Below are 22672 nucleotides of genomic sequence, written 5' to 3' on the forward strand. Positions count from 1 at the left end.
ACTACAAGTCGACTGTCAACTTGTATGGAGCTGACTCTTGAATATAGGACCATAGTTTAGGTACGGAACAGGCACAGCAGTGTCAGTGCCAGAGCAGACAGATTTAGCTGTGGTGTTGGCGAGCCCATTCCTGCAAATACCAACTTGGCCTGCTATCCAGAAAAACTGTATAATAGCAGATGTCAAAGAGAAATGGGCCAGTTGATTTTGAATATCAACAAGAACAGGGTGAGAACTAACGTGAAGTGATTCCAGGGACAGTATAGAACTAAGTGAATCAGTATAAATAGTGCAATTTCAGTACTGCTTGGCTTCTATGAGATCCAGGGCAAGAGAAATGGCATACAGTTCAGTAGTAAACACAGAAACTGTAGAGGGGATTTTGCATGCAACCACAGAACCACAACAAACCATGGCAGAACCCACACAGTTACCTGATTTTGAACCATCCTTCCATTTCTATTTATAGCAAATAACAGACAGTACTTCCAATCTGAAGTATCTGCTTTTCTCAGATGACTTAAAGGTCATATTTGGGAATTGTAATAAGACATGGTTGGATGGACTGACCAGTGGACACAGCAATGTTATCCAAGGACAGACCCAATTCATTCAACTGCCCCTGGATATGAAGGCCAAAAGGAGCAATGACAGATCATCTGTTCTGAAAAAGTATGACCCACCGAGGAAGGAAAACACAACCCCATGGAATTCTGTGGCAAGGATCAAGTTTTGTAGCATACAGTAAAGAGGAGGTTCATGAGACTCAGTGTATAAGTTCTGAACTGGGGAATTCCCTGATAATGAATGGGATCCAGCATCTTCAAGGCCAAAATCCTGGCAAAGCCATAGACCAGTGCCCATAGTCTAGTTTTAATCAAATAAGAGCATGATATATTTTAGCATAAAAAACTGATCCGCTCCCAAGTGGTGGAAGAGAGGACACGGAGGATGTTCAGTGTTCTTGTACATTTGACTTGTAGTTGCTTGATGTGTGGTATAAAGGTGAGCTTAGTCAAAGATAAGCCCCAAGAACTTTGTCTCAGGAATCACAAATAGCACAACTTCACCAACATGGAGTTCAGGATCAAGATGGATACCCCATTGGCAGCAAAATGCATGCAAACTGTTTTAGAGAGAGAGAAGTTAAAACTATTTGCTGTGGTTCACTTCAGTAATTGATTGAGAGCAGTCTGTAGCCAGGGTTTTGTGAGCACTATAAACAAACACCAGTATCAAATACAATGTCCACAACACCTGTTGAGAACATCCAACATTGGTACTTGGTTGACCCTAGTCCAAGTGGACCAATTGATAGGAGGGCCACCCCAAGGCTGCCTCATTTACAGAAATTCAAGGCCAAAGTGGTGTGTTTGGGGTTGAATCCCTCAATCACCAGGATACTCTCCTCCCATTCACGTGTCACCACGCACGGCAAACACATGGGTGTATGTTTAGATCCTAGAGGAAGTAAAATGTAAAACCAGAACCTTCCCTGAGAGGTCCCCTTCACCATGTACAGGAATCCACACTGAGGGGGTTTAAGTGTTTCTTAGCTACAAATAAGTTATGTTAACCATGAATGGACATTATCAACTTCACAAACACTTGTTAGTCATGTACATTCCTATAAACATCATTGCTATAAATGCCCATATATTCAAAACACATGCACTTTCATAAATCAGAATGCTGTCAACTTATCCAATATTCAAAATATCTGAATCAGTGTAATGAAACTGATATATAAAAATTTCATTTATAAGAACTTGAAATAGAGTACTGCTATTAAGATGACTACCGCTTTCAGTTAAAATACAGAACACCAAGACTACATTGATACTCACACAACTGAAAGATTTAATAATTTTTCAACACTTTCCAAAAATAGGCAAGTAAAAAGTGTAAACTTCTGGAGAATCTACCTCACTGTAAATGTTAAAATTCTGGAGAATCTATCTTACTGTAAATGTTAAACTTCTGTAGAATCTACCTTACTGTAAATGTTAAACTTCTGGAGAATCTACCTTGCTGTAAATGTTAAACTTCTGGAGAATCTACCTTGCTGTAAATGTTAAACTTCTGGAGAATCTACCTTGCTGTAAATGTTAAACTTCTGGAGAATCTACCTTGCTGTAAATGTTAAACTTCTGGAGAATCTACTTTTCTGTAAATGTTAAACGTCTGCAAAATCTACCTTACTGTAAATGCTAAACTTCTGGAGAATCTACCTTACTGTAAATGTTTGTACAAACACACTTTTGTAAACTTCTGGAGAATCTACCTTACTGTAAATGTTTGTACAAAAACACTTTTGTAAACTTCTGGAGAATCTACCTTACTGTAAATGTTTGTACAAACACACTTGAATCCATTTTGGTTGACTACACTTACCAAAAATAGAAATGAAAAACATATTACTGTTTTAGGAATCACAAATAATGGTGGTGCAAATCAGCCTGGCTCTGATTATATAAAATTAACAAAGTCATTGTGTAGTACTGTTGACAGTTGAACCTCAAAGTTTCTAACCAAGAATTTCCTTTGTAGCTTCATTAAATCTGAAATGGTTGAAACTATCAACAAATATGGCATGGAAAAAAAAAAAGAATCTTTTATCTTTTTTAGTTGAAAAGCTAAAACACCAAACATGGGACTGAACTAGTGGATAATATATGATCGATACATAAAGTAAACTCATCATGTGCCATTTACATCTTCACTGATATATTGTATTTTGATAAATTTTACAGAAACTTGTACATTTAAAAATGGCTGGTATGGGTAGAGAGAGCACTAATAGAGGAGCGAACAACATTTCGATCTTCTTCGGTCATCGTCAGGTTCACAAACAAAGAAAGGGCTACTGACCGGTAGCTGACCACATAATTGAAGGTGGTTGTGTAATTGAGTGTAGAATGCAGAGGGCATGCTTAGATGTTGGATATATTTATTAATATAGGTATAAAGGTGTTCCTTTGTATTGGTTTATTTTGGGCTTGAGTTGTCATATAAGTAAGGCTTCTTTAATTCTGCGTTTGTTTATGTTTGTTTCATTATTTAGTATTTGGGTGTTTTGTACGTTTATGTTGTGTTTGTTTGATTTGCAGTGTTTGAAAACATGTGAAGGCGACTTTTTGTGTTCTTTGAATCTGGTTACCATTTTTCTACTTGTTTCTCCAATATAGAAGTCGTGGCAGTTATCACATCATATTTTATCATGTTTGTGTTGTGTTTGTCAGTGTAGTTTTTACATACTATAGACCTTAGTAATAAACATAAAATTTCTCTCTTCATTATCACCATTTACTGCAGACAATCTAGAGCTTCTTAAGTATCTTGGTTTAAAATTGGTAGATTTTGGACTTTCCAACAGATGATGTAACACTCGAAGAAAGAGTTACTGAAATTTTGTATTCCTTGCCCTGCCATTTAAAAATATTTTTTTTGCCTCTGGATAAGGGAGGGATACTATGTTAATACAGATATCCATAAAAATGATGTGAGACTAAGACTTTCATAATACAGATATCTATAAAAATGATGTGAGACTAAAACTTTCATAACACAGATATCTATAAAAATGAAGTGAGACTAAGACTTTCATAACACAGATATCTATAAAAATGATGTGAGACTAAGACTTTCATAAGACAGATGTCCATAAAAATGATGCGAGACTAAGACTTTCATAATACAGATATCTATAAAAATGATGTGAGACTAAAACTTTCATAACACAGATATCTATAAAAATGAAGTGAGACTAAGACTTTCATAACACAGATATCTATAAAAATGATGTGAGACTAAGACTTTCATAAGACAGATGTCCATAAAAATGATGCGAGACTAAGACTTTCATAATACAGATATCTATAAAAATGATGTGAGACTAAGACTTTCATAATACAGATATCTATAAAAATGATGTGAGACTAAGACTTTCATAACACAGATATCTATAAAAATGATGTGAGACTAAGACTTTCATAATACAGATGTCCATAAAAATGATGTGAGACTAAGACTTTCATAATACAGATGTCCATAAAAATGATGTGAGACTAAGACTTTCATAATACAGATGTCCATAAAAATGATGTGAGACTAAGACTCATAATACAGATATCTATAAAAATGATGTAAGACTAAGACTTTCATAATAGATATCTATAAAAATGAAGTGAGACTAAGACTTTCATAATACAGATATCTATAAAAATGAAGTGAGACTAAGACTTTCATAACACAGATATCTATAAAAATGAAGTGAGACTAAGACTTTCATAATACAGATATCTATAAAAATGAAGTGAGACTAAGACTTTCATAACACAGATATCTATAAAAATGAAGTGAGACTAAGACTTTCATAATACAGATGTCCATAAAAATGAAGTGAGACTAAGACTTTCATAATACAGATGTCCATAAAAATGATGTGAGACTAAGACTTTCATAATACAGATGTCCATAAAAATGATGTGAGACTAAGACTCATAATACAGATATCTATAAAAATGATGTAAGACTAAGACTTTCAGAGGAGTTAAATATCTGTAGTCAGGAAAATAAAATTAGTAACTCTTACACAACAGAGAAGTATTAATATAATAACAAATATTATTATTAAATAGTATATTACAAAACATCAATATTTCTAACAAACCCTAGGGTTTTGAAACTTACAGAACCTTCAGTAAAGATGCCATACTCAATTCCAATGTACCTTGCTGTTGCCAACAGTACTGGTGTTAGTGCTAGTTGGTAGATTGAACATTTTAGGAAGCAAAACTTTCTCCTGAAAGGAAATAATGAAAAATGAAGAAATTTACATGAATGATATCATATTACTTAAAAAAATTCATACTTGAAAACTATAATCACAGAAAATTATTTTACTTGAAATATGTTGTGAACTTTAGTATATCTATATGCCAAAAACAAAATTCAGGAAAACACAACATATATATATATAATTTTACAGATAAGAACATGATTATTGAATAAAAAGTTTTAAGGAAAAAGAAAAGTAATTTTGAAAACCAAGGAATCTATACAGAGATAAATTATATTTTAATCCTACAACTAGAACTACCAACAGGATATTTTAAAATGATGGGAAAACTATGCAGTGATAAATGAAAGAGATAAACAACATTATATTTGAATAACTAGCAATGGGGTCAATCTTCAACTTATATTTAAGCTATATGGAGATAAATGACATTTTAGCCCTAGAATTACAAGAAAGCTATACAGAGATAAATATTTCAACCCTAGAATTACAAATGTTTATAAACAAATTTTTTTAAACTATTGTGCACTAAATTTTTTGTAAGCTTAACTTTTCATCATTTGCAGAGCCTCTAATAATAAACAAATATTACAAAAAAAAGTTCATCATATTCTGTTACGTGTTTAACTATTTTTATATTATTCAAGTCAATAATATATAATTCACCACCTGTTCCGTAAAAGCTGATCCATCCATTTTTATTTTATCCACCACATTCTGTTCTTTTATTCTAAATTTGAAGTTCCTACTTATTTGTCCAATATAAATTTGACCACAATTTATCCCTCAATTCTACTTTATCTTTTAAACCATTAAATATACAACTTAATTTTAAATGAGGTGTACTTATCAATTTATATTTTCCCTGAACACATTATCTATTTTCATTGACCAAGGTAAAACATAGGGCAGACATATTCTTTCTCTATCTCCCTGTTTTGTTATCTGCAACTTAATGCATTCAGAAACATGAACTTTGTACAATATATACTCTATATCCTCTCTATGATTTTAGACTGATGCCCTTCATCACTTGCTACTTGTTTTAAATACATTAATTCTAACATCAAATTATTATTATTATTATAATTACATGAAGAAATATTAATAGCCCCATAAACAAGGATGTTTTTGGTGACCATGTTACTGACCAGGATAATGTAAAAAAACAGGTTGAACTAAATATAATTGAATCCTGATCATTTGAAAGCAAAATAAATATAGAGATATAGGCCCAAGAGCCATGAAATTAAATTTTTGGAAGTTGTTGTTGTAAATAGTGCCCATATAAAAACATGTTAATTATACTTCTATAAAGGCTCATAGGAAACTATGTGTACATTGTGGTTTATGCTTTTGAAGATAGTGGAATTATTTCTACTGAAAAATTGGAGTTTTTTAATGTTTTTTAACATTATAAATAAATTATTGTTCAAGTAAAAACACTGATGTCGTTTTCTACTAATATCACTAAATAATATTGCATGGGAACTATCTGTTTTTACATAATAAGTATGCAGTTTGGCTCAGTAAAGTTGATCAGCTTCTATCATATTCTACACATTAAAAATTCCAACACTGTAAGGAGAAACACTGTTTTGAAAAGGAATAACACAAACCTTTCTTCTTAGATTTTAATTTTTTTTAATTGAACAAACGCAAATGTATATAGGGTCATACCATGTCAAATCATCCAGGGGGCTGCAGGTAACCCCCTCAGAATGCCTTGAAAAAATTCACATGTGCTCATCTACCCATATAATGAAAAACTGCCAAAGATTAGATCAAATGCTCTAATAGTTTCTGATTTACAGCCCTGTAAAATTTAGTTACTTTTGTTTTATATTTGGTGAATTCATTTTCGGGCAACTTTGGCTGCTTAAAGCTGCAAGAGTAATGGTGGTAGAAGACTGAAATTTGTTACACTGGATGAATTAATCTCACAGAATTAAAAAATGGTCTCAAACCAAGTTTACCTCTCTTAGGATTTGCATAGTGAGGCTGTAAAATCACCTGAAAACCCAAAATCATAAAACATTGGTTTATTTAATATGCCATAGCTCTAAGACTTAATATGATACAAAGCTGAATTTTGTTTTCAACTTTCCTATAACATATCAGTTGATAAATCAGCAATTGTTGTAACTAAAAGTCTATTAGATCTCCTGTAAAAAAATGTAGTTGCATGCAACTTTTTATGATTTAGCTAAAAATAGCCATACTTCTGGCCACAGTTTGACCATGTCACCAGTTATTCAGTCTTTCCAGATTTTTACCATATATTCTTACATCTCTGAATATGATCTACAATAAAAATCAGGGTGGTTTTCAACCTACTTTTTGAGTTATAATTTTTAAAAGTATCCTCTGTCCATACATTTTTTTATTTAAAAACAATTCAGTTCAGGTGTGTTACTGTGTGCAAATATAACCAATTTTGAAAAATACCTGTCAGAAGTTTATGAATCCCACTGAAATATTCTAACCAGTCTTTCATAATGTTATATAATGAAGTTGTAAGAAACAAGAAAGAATTAATTCATTTCTGAACAAGTTTATTGGCATAACTAGTTAGATCACATGGCAATGCAAATATACTGTGTATGCATTACAGTTATGCAGAGTTCATTATAACTCAAAAGTAGGTTGAACACCATCCTGATTGTTTTTGTATATCATATTCAGGGATGTAAGAATATATGGTAAAAATCTGAAAAGGCTGAATAACTGGTGACATGATTAAACTGTAGCCTGAAGTAGGGCTATTTTTAGCTAAATCATAAAAAGTTGCATGCAACTACATTTTTTTTACAGAAGATCTAATAGACTTTTAACTACAACAATTGCTGATTTATCAACTGATATATTATAGGAAAGTTGAAAACAAAATTCAGCTTTGTATCATATTAAGTCTTAGAGCTATGGCTTATTAAATAAACCAATGTTTTATGATTTTGGGTTTTCAGGTGATTTTACAGCCTCACTATGCAAATCCTAAGAGAGGTAAACTTGGTTTGAGACCATTTTTTAATTCTGTGAGATTAATTCATCCAGTGTAACAAATTTCAGTCTTCTACCACCATTACTCTTGCAGCTTTAAGCAGCCAAAGTTGCCCGAAAATGAATTCACCAAATATAAAACAAAAGTAACTAAATTTTACAGGGCTGTAAATCAGAAACTATTAGAGATATTGATCTAACCTTTGGCAGTTTTTCATTATATGGGTAGATGAGCACATGTGAATTTTTTCAAGGCATTCTGAGGGGGTTACCTGGAAAATTTTCCAAAATCTGGATGATTTGACATGGAAATACACATACACACACTATTAACTTACACAAACACACACACACACACAATATAAAGTCCACTTTATATATATATACACACACACACACATATACACAATATAAACTTCAATTTCCTCGATATTCATTAACATCTTTTTTTTCACACTATTTTCACAATTGCAGTTGTCACTACATTTCAGGGTATAAATTATAAAAGTAACAGCAGAAACTATTTAAATATATTTGTTGTTATCGAAATAAGTTGTTTATAAATTTCTCTACCCGATGGTATTCAACCTGTGTCTACAACTCTTTCCAAAACTGAGATTCATTGATAGTTATCCACATCACATGCTGCAAGACTTTAAAACAGTGAGAACAGAATCCTGGAATTATAAAACATCAGAGAAAGAAGGATGATCTAAAGGGAAACTTTTATTAATTGTATTCAATGAACATGACAGTTGTTAAAATAAAAAAAAATGTGGTCAATAAACATGTAATTAAGTGATATCCATAATAATAACATTCTGCATAACATATTATTTGGTGATATCTATAATAATAACATTCTGCATAACATATTATTTGGTGATATCCATAATAATAACATTCTGCATAACATATTATTTGGTGTTATCCATAATAATAACATTCTGCATAACATATTATTTGGTGTTACCATAATAATAACATTCTACATAACATATTATTTGGTGTTATCCATAATAATAACATTCTGCATAACATTATTTGGTGTTATCCATAATAATAACATTCTGCATAACATTATTTGGTGATATCCATAATAATAACATTCTGCATAACATATTATTTGGTGTTATCCATAATAATAACATTCTGCATAACATATTATTTGGTGTTATCCATAATAACATTCTGCATAACATATTATTTGGTGTTATCCATAATAATAACATTCTGCATAACATATTATTTGGTGATATCCATAATAATAACATTCTGCATAACATATTATTTGGTGTTATCCATAATAATAACATTCTGCATAACATTATTTGGTGTTATCCATAATAATAACATTCTGCATAACATTATTTGGTGATATCCATAATAATAACATTCTGCATAACATATTATTTGGTGTTATCCATAATAATAACATTCTGCATAACATATTATTTGGTGTTATCCATAATAATAACATTCTGCATAACATATTATTTGGTGTTATCCATAATAATAACATTCTGCATAACATATTATTTGGTGTTATCCATAATAATAACATTCTGCATAACATATTATTTGGTGTTATCCATAATAATAACATTCTGCATAACATATTATTTGGTGTTATCCATAATAATAACATTCTGCATAACATATTATTTGGTGTTATCCATAATAATAACATTCTGCATAACATATTATTTGGTGTTATCCATAATAATAACATTCTGCATAACATATTATTTGGTGTTATCCATAATAATAACATTCTGCATAACATATTATTTGGTGTTATCCATAATAATAACATTCTGCATAACATATTATTTGGTGTTATCCATAATAATAACATTCTGCATAACATATTATTTGGTGTTATCCATAATAATAACATTCTGCATAACATTATTTGGTGTTATCCATAATAATAACATTCTGCATAACATTATTTGGTGTTATCCATAATAATAACATTCTGCATAACATTATTTGGTGTTATCCATAATAATAACATTCTGCATAACATATTATTTGGTGTTATCCATAATAATAACATTCTGCATAACATATTATTTGGTGTTATCCATAATAATAACATTCTGCATAACATATTATTTGGTGTTATCCATAATAATAACATTTCTGCATAACATTCTGCATTATTTGGTGATATCCATAATAATAACATTCTGCATAACATATTATTTGGTGTTATCCATAATAATAACATTCTGCATAACATATTATTTGGTGTTATCCATAATAACATTCTGCATAACATTCTGCATAACATATTATTTGGTGTTATCCATAATAATAACATTCTGCATAACATATTATTTGGTGTTATCCATAATAATAACATTCTGCATAACATATTATTTGGTGTTATCCATAATAATAACATTCTGCATAACATATTATTTGGTGTTATCCATAATAATAACATTCTGCATATTATTTGGTGTTATCCATAATAATAACATTCTGCATAACATATTATTTGGTGTTATCCATAATAATAACATTCTGCATAACATATTATTTGGTGTTATCCATAATAACATTCTGCATAACATATTATTTGGTGTTATCCATAATAATAACATTCTGCATAACATATTATTTGGTGTTATCCATAATAATAACATTCTGCATAACATATTATTTGGTGTTATAACAAATATTCTGCATATTATTTGGTGTTATCCATAATAATAACATTCTGCATAACATATTATTTGGTGTTATCCATAATAATAACATTCTGCATAACATATTATTTGGTGTTATCCATAATAATAACATAATAATTTGGTGTTATTCTGCATAACATTATTTGGTGTTATCCATAATAATAACATTCTGCATAACATATTATTTGGTGTTATCCATAATAATAACATTCTGCATAACATATTATTTGGTGTTATCCATAATAATAACATTCTGCATAACATTCTGTTATCCATAATAATAAATTCTGCATATTATTTGGTGTTATCCATAATAATAACATTCTGCATAACATATTATTTGGTGTTATCCATAATAATAACATTCTGCATAACATATTATTTGGTGTTATCCATAATAATAACATTCTGCATAACATATTATTTGGTGTTATCCATAATAATAACATTCTGCATAACATATTATTTGGTGTTATCCATAATAATAACATTCTGCATAACATATTATTTGGTGTTATCCATAATAATAACATTCTGCATAACATATTATTTGGTGTTATCCATAATAATAACATTCTGCATAACATATTATTTGGTGTTATCCATAATAATAACATTCTGCATAACATATTATTTGGTGTTATCCATAATAATAACATTCTGCATAACATATTATTTGGTGTTATCCATAATAATAACATTCTGCATAACATATTATTTGGTGTTATCCATAATAATAACATTCTGCATAACATATTATTTGGTGTTATCCATAATAATAACATTCTGCATAACATATTATTTGGTGTTATCCATAAATTCTGCATATTATTTGGTGTTATCCATAATAATAACATTCTGCATAACATATTATTTGGTGTTATCCATATAATAACATTCTGCATAACATATTATTTGGTGTTATCCATAATAATAACATTCTGCATAACATATTATTTGGTGTTATCCATAATAATAACATTCTGCATAACATATTATTTGGTGTTATCCATAATAATAACATTCTGCATAACATATTATTTGGTGTTATCCATAATAATAACATTCTGCATAACATATTATTTGGTGTTATCCATAATAATAACATTCTGCATAACATATTATTTGGTGTTATCCATAATAATAACATTCTGCATAACATATTATTTGGTGTTATCCATAATAATAACATTCTGCATAACATATTATTTGGTGTTATCCATAATAATAACATTCTGCATAACATATTATTTGGTGTTATCCATAATAATAACATTCTGCATAACATATTATTTGGTGTTATCCATAATAATAACATTCTGCATAACATATTATTTGGTGTTATCCATAATAATAACATTCTGCATAACATATTATTTGGTGTTATCCATAATAATAACATTCTGCATAACATATTATTTGGTGTTATCCATAATAATAACATTCTGCATAACATATTATTTGGTGTTATCCATAATAATAACATTCTGCATAATTATTTGGTGTTATAATAATAACATTCTGCATAACATATTATTTGGTGTTATCCATAATAATAACATTCTGCATAACATATTATTTGGTGTTATCCATAATAATAACATTCTGCATAACATATTATTTGGTGTTATCCATAATAATAACATTCTGCATAACATATTATTTGGTGTTATCCATAATAATAACATTCTGCATAACATATTATTTGGTGTTATCCATAATAATAACATTCTGCATAACATATTATTTGGTGTTATCCATAATAATAACATTCTGCATAACATATTATTTGGTGTTATCCATAATAATAACATTCTGCATAACATATTATTTGGTGTTATCCATAATAATAACATTCTGCATAACATATTATTTGGTGTTATCCATAATAATAACATTCTGCATAACATATTATAATAACATTATCCATAATAATAACATTCTGCATATAATATTATTTGGTGTTATCCATAATAATAACATTCTGCATAACATTATTTGGTGTTATCCATAATAATAACATTCTGCATAACATATTATTTGGTGTTATCCATAATAATAACATTCTGCATAACATATTATTTGGTGTTATCCATAATAATAACATTCTGCATAACATATTATTTGGTGTTATCCATAATAATAACATTCTGCATAACATATTATTTGGTGTTATCCATAATAATAACATTCTGCATAACATATTATTTGGTGTTATCCATAATAATAACATTCTGCATAACATATTATTTGGTGTTATCCATAATAATAACATTCTGCATAACATATTATTTGGTGTTATCCATAATAATAACATTTCTGCATAATAATAACATTCTGCATAACATATTATTTGGTGTTATCCATAATAATAACATTCTGCATAATATTATATCCATGCATAACATTCTGCATAACATATTATTTGGTGTTATCCATAATAATAACATTCTGCATAACATATTATTTGGTGTTATCCATAATAATAACATTCTGCATAACATATTATTTGGTGTTATCCATAATAATAACATTCTGCATAACATATTATTTGGTGTTATCCATAATAATAACATTCTGCATAACATATTATTTGGTGTTATCCATAATAATAACATTCTGCATAACATATTATTTGGTGTTATCCATAATAATAACATTCTGCATAACATATTATTTGGTGTTATCCATAATAATAACATTCTGCATAACATATTATTTGGTGTTATCCATAATAATAACATTCTGCATAACATATTATTTGGTGTTATCCATAATAATAACATTCTGCATAACATATTATTTGGTGTTATCCATAATAATAACATTCTGCATAACATATTATTTGGTGTTATCCATAATAATAACATTCTGCATAACATATTATTTGGTGTTATCCATAATAATAACATTCTGCATAACATATTATTTGGTGTTATCCATAATAATAACATTCTGCATAACATATTATTTGGTGTTATCCATAATAATAACATTCTGCATAACATATTATTTGGTGTTATCCATAATAATAACATTCTGCATAACATATTATTTGGTGTTATCCATAATAATAACATTCTGCATAACATATTATTTGGTGTTATCCATAATAATAACATTCTGCATAACATATTATTTGGTGTTATCCATAATAATAACATTCTGCATAACATATTATTTGGTGTTATCCATAATAATAACATTCTGCATAACATATTATTTGGTGTTATCCATAATAATAACATTCTGCATAATATTATTTGGTGTTATCCATAATAATAACATTCTGCATATTATTTGGTGTTATCCATAATAATAACATTCTGCATAACATATTATTTGGTGTTATCCATAATAATAACATTCTGCATAACATATTATTTGGTGTTATCCATAATAATAACATTCTGCATAACATATTATTTGGTGTTATCCATAATAATAACATTCTGCATAACATATTATTTGGTGTTATCCATAATAATAACATTCTGCATAACATATTATTTGGTGTTATCCATAATAACATTCTGCATAACATATTATTTGGTGTTATCCATAATAATAACATTCTGCATAACATATTATTTGGTGTTATCCATAATAATAACATTCTGCATAACATATTATTTGGTGTTATCCATAATAATAACATTCTGCATAACATATTATTTGGTGTTATCCATAATAATAACATTCTGCATAACATATTATTTGGTGTTATCCATAATAATAACATTCTGCATAACATATTATTTGGTGTTATCCATAATAATAACATTCTGCATAACATATTATTTGGTGTTATCCATAATAATAACATTCTGCTGCATAACATATTATTTGGTGTTATCCATAATAATAACATTCTGCATAACATATTATTTGGTGTTATCCATAATAATAACATTCTGCATAACATATTATTTGGTGTTATCCATAATAATAACATTCTGCATAACATATTATTTGGTAACATATTATTTTGTTATCCATAATAATAACATTCTAATAACATTCTGCATAACATATTATTTGGTGTTATCCATAATAATAACATTCTGCATAACATATTATTTGGTGTTATCCATAATAATAACATTCTGCATAACATATTATTTGGTGTTATCCATAATAATAACATTCTGCATAACATATTATTTGGTGTTATCCATAATAATAACATTCTGCATAACATATTATTTGGTGTTATCCATAATAATAACATTCTGCATAACATATTATTTGGTGTTATCCATAATAATAACATTCTGCATAACATATTATTTGGTGTTATCCATAATAATAACATTCTGCATAACATATTATTTGGTGTTATCCATAATAATAACATTCTGCATAACATATTATTTGGTCCATAATAATAACATTCTGCATAACATATTATTTGGTGTTATCCATAATAATAACATTCTGCATAACATATTATTTGGTGTTATCCATAATAATAACATTCTGCATAACATTCTGCATAACATATTATTTGGTGTTATCCATAATAATAACATTCTGCATAACATATTATTTGGTGTTATCCATAATAATAACATTCTGCATAACATATTATTTGGTGTTATCCATAATAATAACATTCTGCATAACATATTATTTGGTGTTATCCATAATAATAACATTCTGCATAACATATTATTTGGTGTTATCCATAATAATAACATTCTGCATAACATATTATTTGGTGTTATCCATAATAATAACATTCTGCATAACATATTATTTGGTGTTATCCATAATAATAACATTCTGTTATCCATAATAATAACATTCTGCATATTATTTGGTGTTATCCATAATAATAACATTCTGCATAACATATTATTTGGTGTTATCCATAATAATAACATTCTGCATAACATATTATTTGGTGTTATCCATAATAATAACATTCTGCATAACATATTATTTGGTGTTATCCATAATAATAACATTCTGCATAACATATTATTTGGTGTTATCCATAATAATAACATTCTGCATAACATATTATTTGGTGTTATCCATAATAATAACATTCTTCTGCATAACATATTATTTGGTGTTATCCATAATAATAACATTCTGCATAACATATTATTTGGTGTTATCCATAATAATAACATTCTGCATAACATATTATTTGGTGTTATCCATAATAATAACATTCTGCATAACATATTATTTGGTGTTATCCATAATAATAACATTCTGCATAACATATTATTTGGTGTTATCCATAATAATAACATTCTGCATAACATATTATTTGGTGTTATCCATAATAATAACATTCTGCATAACATATTATTTGGTGTTATCCATAATAATAACATTCTGCATAACATATTATTTGGTGTTATTTATAATAATAACATTCTGCATAACATTATTTGGTGATATCCATAATAATAACATTCTGCATAACATATTATTTGGTGTTATCCATAATAATAACATTCTGCATAACATATTATTTGGTGTTATCCATAATAATAACATTCTGCATAACATATTATTTGGTGTTATCCATAATAATAACATTCTGAATAACATTCTGCATAACATTATTTGGTGTTATCCATAATAATAACATTCTGCATAACATTATTTGGTGATATCCATAATAATAACATTCTGCATAAGATATTATTTGGTGTTATCCATAATAATAACATTCTGCATAACATATTATTTGGTGTTATCCATAATAATAACATTCTGCATAACATATTATTTGGTGTTATCCATAATAATAACATTCTGCATAACATATTATTTGGTGTTATCCATAATAATAACATTCTGCATAACATATTATTTGGTGTTATCCATAATAATAACATTCTGCATAACATATTATTTGGTGTTATCCATAATAATAACATTCTGCATAACATATTATTTGGTGTTATCCATAATAATAACATTCTGCATAACATATTATTTGGTGTTATCCATAATAATAACATTCTGCATAACATATTATTTGGTGTTATCCATAATAATAACATTCTGCATAACATATTATTTGGTGTTATCCATAATAATAACATTCTGCATAACATATTATTTGGTGTTACCATAATAATAACATTCTGCATAACATATTATTTGGTGTTATCCATAATAATAACATTCTGCACAACATATTATTTGGTGTTACCATAATTATAACATTCTGCATAACATATTATTTGGTGTTACCCATAATAATAACATTCTGCATAACATATTATTTGGTGTTATCCATAATAATAACATTCTGCATAACATTATTTGGTGTTATCCATAATAATAACATTCTGCATAACATTATCTGGTGTTATCCATAATAATAATATTCTGCATAACATATTATTTGGTGTTATCCATAATAATAACATTCTGCACAACATATTATTTGGTGTTATCCATAATAATAATATTCTGCATAACATATTATTTGGTGTTATCCATAATAATAACATTCTGCACAACATATTATTTGGTGTTATCCATAATAATAACATTCTGCATAACATATTATTTGGTGTTATCTATAATAATAACATTCTGCATAACATATTATTTGGTGTTATCCATAATAATAACATTCTGCATAACATATTATTTGGTGTTATCCATAATAATAACATTCTGCATAACATATTATTTGGTGTTATCCATAATAATAACATTCTGCATAACATATTATTTGGTGTTACCATAATAATAACATTCTGCATAACATATTATTTGGTGTTATCCATAATAATAACATTCTGCACAACATATTATTTGGTGTTACCATAATTATAACATTCTGCACAACATATTATTTGGTGTTTGAGCTATATGTCAAACAGTACATATATTTATCATAAGAAGTATAAGAAATTGAAATACTGTATACATTAGTGTCAATCAGATAGCAGAACATGAGAAGGAATGTCAGTTCTATAATAAAAATCCCATATGGAAACTTCTATTAAAAGTCAATTTTAAAGTTGTGAATGAAATTGATAACAAGTTTATTTTTAAAATTAGCAGTAATTCTATATTTTAATAGTCCTCTAATAATCAAGCCTGAAATTCAACAATTATTAACTCATTTATTCATAGAATAATGTATTTATATTACACCGTAAGCTATTTACCTTGTTAAGGGAGGCTTGTCACAACAGAAACACAAGCAACATAATGGTGGGCCTTGTAAAACCATCTCTTGGCCAAATAACTTTCTCAAAATAATGTTTTCTCCACCACCATAGTTTATCGTAAGTCTGAAGTACACAACAAGAGATGCAGGGAGGTAGCTGAAACAGAAATCACAAATAAAAATATAGAAGATAACTATACATTTAAAGTAGGAGGCAAGGTGTCTCACTTGATTTATACTTTTGATGTGTAGTTGAAAAGTTACAAGTTTGTGGCTGGTCAATGTCATGTTCTCGTGTCTTTCACCGATGCACTTTATCCAGTTGAGGTTAAACCTGCAACAGACTGGCATCCATCCAATTGAGGGAAGGATGCATCATCACTCTCATGTGTTGATGTAAACTGAGCTGGAGTTCAGAACCATATTGTAAGTGCTCTCCCAGCATGGGAGATATTTAATTTAATATAAAAATGTCCTCAAAGTCAGTAATACTTCTGTGCTTTTGTAAAACATGTAGTAAAACCTTACAGTACATAAGCTTCTGTTAACAAAGCTGAAGTTAAATGTGTCTTGCAGTGCCAAATCTACTTTACGCTAATTAACCAACACACTGGACACAACTGAGTGATACCAGTAACAACGAATGGTGTAAGTAGTAAGGTGAAATGATTCTGTTGTAACTGACGTCAATTTGTCTATTAGGAAAGGTTAAGATAGCTACAAATATCTTCTGCTATTGTAATTTTTAGAAATAGTCAAACTGTTTTAGAAAAATATATATCTTTTTCTCTGTGAAAAGCCACATGCAGCAGTTTTACAAAACGTATACAATATCTCCAATTCATTCCAACCTCAACATGAACTGAACTGTTTTTGGAATGCAACTTGATGGCATCAAATTCTCCCTACACATATAACTGTCTGTAAAAAAAGTCCTATTCACTCAGATGTTTTCTAACAGTTGTTAACACATATCTGTAGCATGGATCAGACTGTATTAACATTAAAAATAATCCCACTCACTGGCAGTATACAGTATCAGCAGTTAAATACAACATACATACATTTATATATCCTTAGCAAAGGAAAAAGTAAAAATCTTTCAGCTTTAATTATTTAAATAAAATTAGATTAGTAGATTTTTGAGAGTTTAACACAGAATATAACTATTTATTAAAATTGACTTGAAGATACTGGTTTTCTGTAAATTTTTTCAAAATGGTTCTATAAACTGCTTGGTCTGAACTTTATATACAAAAATGTATATGACTCACAGAAGTATTATTGTCTTTGCAGTTTCTGCTACATTGGGAAAGACAATGGAAATGAAGAATCCACCAGCAGCAAACTGAAAGATATAATAAATATTAAGTAATGAAAGAACAAGCTGTATCTGGAATTCATATCACTGATATTAACACTCACTGCTATTGTTTTATATGAAAAAAATGTATATTAATGTGAACACCAGGTCCTAATGTATCAACACATTAAAAGTATATCTTAATGCAACAATAGTAATGAACAACACATTAGATGAGCTAATGTAACAACATAGTAATGAACAACACATTAGAAGCATATTCTAAAGTAACAAAATGTTAATGAACAATCCATCAGAATCATGTTCTAAGGTAGCAACACGGTAATAGACAACACATTAAAATCATCTTCTAATATAACAACACACTAATAGACAACACATCAGAAGCCTATCCTCATGTAACAACAAATTAATATAGAACACATTAAAAGCATATCCTAATGAAACAGAATATTAATGGAGAACATGTTACAAGCATGTTCTAATGTAACAACAAAGTAAGGGACAATACATTAGAAGCATGTCCCAATGTAAAAACACAGTAATGAACAAAACATTAGGAACATGTCCTAATGTAACAACATTGTAATTGACAACACATTAGAAGCATATACTACGTTAAGAACATTGTAATTGACAACACCTTGGAAGCATATTCTACGTTAAGAACATTGTAATTGACAACACCTTGGAAGCATGTCCTAATGACACAAAATATTAATGGACAACATGTTAATAGAATATCCCAATGTAACTAAATATTTATGAACAAGACATTAGAAGCATATTCTAATGTAACAACATAGTAATGGACAAAACATAAGAAGCATGACTGTAATCTAACAACATAGTAATGAACAACATGTTAGAAGCATGTTCTAATATAACAATATAGCAATAGAAAACAAACTAGAAGCATGTTCTAAAGTAATAACATAGTAATGAAAACATGTTAGAAGCATGTTCTAATATAACAATATAGCAATAGAAAACAAACTAGAAGCATGTTCTAAAGTAACAACATAGTAATGAACAACACATTAGATGCATATTCTAATACAAAAACTTAGTAATAGACATGTTAAAAGCAGATATTAATGTAACAGCACAGTAATGGAAAATATTAGAAGCACGTTCTAATGTAAAAAAAATATTAATAAAAAAAGACATTAGAAGCATGTCCTCATGTAACAAAACATTAGATGCATGTTATAAAATATTAATGAATAAGACATTAGAAACATGTTCTAAAGTAATAACACAGTAATAGAAAACACATCAGACACATGTTCAAAAGTAACATCATAGTAATAGAGAACACATTAGAAGCATGTCCTAATGCAACAACATAGTAACAGAAAACACATTAGAAGCATGTCCTAATGCAACAACATAGTAACAGAAAACACATTAGAAGCATGTCCTTAATGTAACAACATAGTAATACACAAAATTAGAAGCATGTTCTAATGTAACAACATAGTAACAAACAATACATTAGAAGCATGTTCTAATGAAACAACATAGTAAGGGAGAAAACATCAGAAGCATGTCCTTAATGGAACAACATAGTAAAAAACAAATTAGAAGCATGACCTGATGTAACAATATAAAATAGACAATACATTAGAATCATGTCTTATGTAACAAGTTAGTAAAGGACAACACATTAGAAGCATGAAAAAGACATTAAAAAGCATATTCTAGTGTAACAACATATCAATTAACAAGATGTTTGATGTTTCTTCTAAGGTTACAAAATATTAATAAACAAAACATGACAAGTATGTTCTAATGTAACAACATAGTAATGGACAACACATTACAAGCATGTCCTAATGCAACAAAAACATTGATAAACAATACATTACAAACATGTACTAATGTTCTTACATGTTAGAAGCATATATTAATGTAACAACATAGTAATGCAAAACACAATAGAAGAATGTAACAAGGCAGTAATGGACAACACATTAGAAGTATGTCCTAATAATAACAACATAGTAATGGACAACACATTAGAAGCATCTTCTAACGTAACAACATACTAATGCACAACAGATAAGAAACATCCTTATTTAAGATCATACTAACGAACAACACATTAGAAGTATGTTCCACTCTAAGAACATAGTAACGAACAACACATTAGAAGTATGTTCCAATCGAACAACACAGTAACGAACAACACATTAGAAGTATGTTCCACTCTAAGAACACAGTAACGAACAACACATTAGAAGTATGTTCCAATCGAACAACACAGTAACGAACAACACATTAGAAGCACATTCTAATGTAACAGCACAGTAATGAACAACACATTAGAAGCATGTTCCAATGTAACAACACAGTAATGAACAACACATTAGAAGTATGTTCCACTCTAAGAACATAGTAACGAACAACACATTAGAAGTATGTTCCAATCGAACAACACAGTAACGAACAACACATTAGAAGTATGTTCCAATCGAACAACACAGTAACAAACAACACTTTAGAAGTATGTTCCAATCGAACAACACAGTAACGAACAACACATTAGCACGTTCTAATGTAACACAGTAACGAACAACACAGCACGCTCTAATGTAACACAGTAACGAACAACACATTAGCACGTTCTAATGTAACACAGTAACGAACAACACATTAGCACGTTCTAATGTAACAAAGTAACGAACAACACATTAGAAGCATGTTCTAATGTAACACAGTAACGAACAACACATTAGAAGCATGTTCTAATGTAACACAGTAACGAACAACACATTAGAAGCATGTTCTAATGTAACACAGTAACGAACAACACATTAGAAGCATGTTCTAATGTAACACAGTAACAAACAACACATTAGAAGCATGTTCTAATGTAACACAGTAACGAACAACACATTAGAAGCATGTTCTAATGTAACACAGTAACGAACAACACATTAGAAGCATGTTCTAATGTAACACAGTAACAAACAACACATTAGAAGCATGTTCTAATGTAACACAGTAACGAACAACACATTAGAAGCATGTTCTGATGTAACACAGTAACAAACAACACATTAGAAACACGTTCTAATGTAACAACACAGTAATGAACAACACATTAGAAGTACTTTCTAACGTTAGAACACAGTAATGAATAACACATTAGAAGCATATTCTAATGTCACAAAATATTAATGAACAACACATTAGAAGTGTGTTTGAATGTAATAACTAGTAACGGACAACACATTAGAAGCATGTCCTAATGTAACAACATAGTGATAAAGAACAGATTAAAAATATGCTCTAACATAAGAACATAGTAATGGACAACACATTAGAACCATATACTAATATATCAATACTACAATGGACAATACATAAGCAATATGTCCTTATATAACACCATAGTAATAGATAACACACTAAAGGCATATCCTAACGTAACAAGACATTAGAACTCTAAACTAATATATCATCACTATAATGAACAATACGTTAGAAGCATATGCTAACGTAACATCATAGTAATAAACGACATATAAGAAGCATATAGTGTTAATATATTAACACTATACTGAATAACACATTAGAAGCCTACACTAATATATCAACATCGTAATGGACAAAATGTTAAAAGCATATCCTGATGTATCAACACTGTAATAGACAAGATATTAGCAGTATATCTACATGCT

General features: G+C 28.7%; 1 protein-coding gene across 4 annotated transcripts in view; it reads right to left on the minus strand.

Moving 5' to 3' along the window:
- Positions 1–22672, minus strand: part of LOC143240180 (organic solute transporter subunit alpha-like) — a 68309-nt gene that overhangs the window by 19307 nt on the left and 26330 nt on the right. For all 4 annotated transcript variants that reach the window (XM_076482231.1, XM_076482230.1, XM_076482233.1 and 1 more), the window contains exons 4-6: positions 18934–19007; positions 17658–17816; positions 4693–4804 (exon numbers count right to left, since the gene is read on the minus strand). In XM_076482231.1, the coding sequence (XP_076338346.1) occupies positions 4693–4804; positions 17658–17816; positions 18934–19007 (345 nt within the window). The remainder of the gene's footprint in view (positions 1–4692; positions 4805–17657; positions 17817–18933; positions 19008–22672) is intronic.

This window comes from Tachypleus tridentatus, chromosome 13, assembly GCF_004210375.1.
Source record: "Tachypleus tridentatus isolate NWPU-2018 chromosome 13, ASM421037v1, whole genome shotgun sequence".
Taxonomy (NCBI): domain Eukaryota; kingdom Metazoa; phylum Arthropoda; class Merostomata; order Xiphosura; family Limulidae; genus Tachypleus; species Tachypleus tridentatus.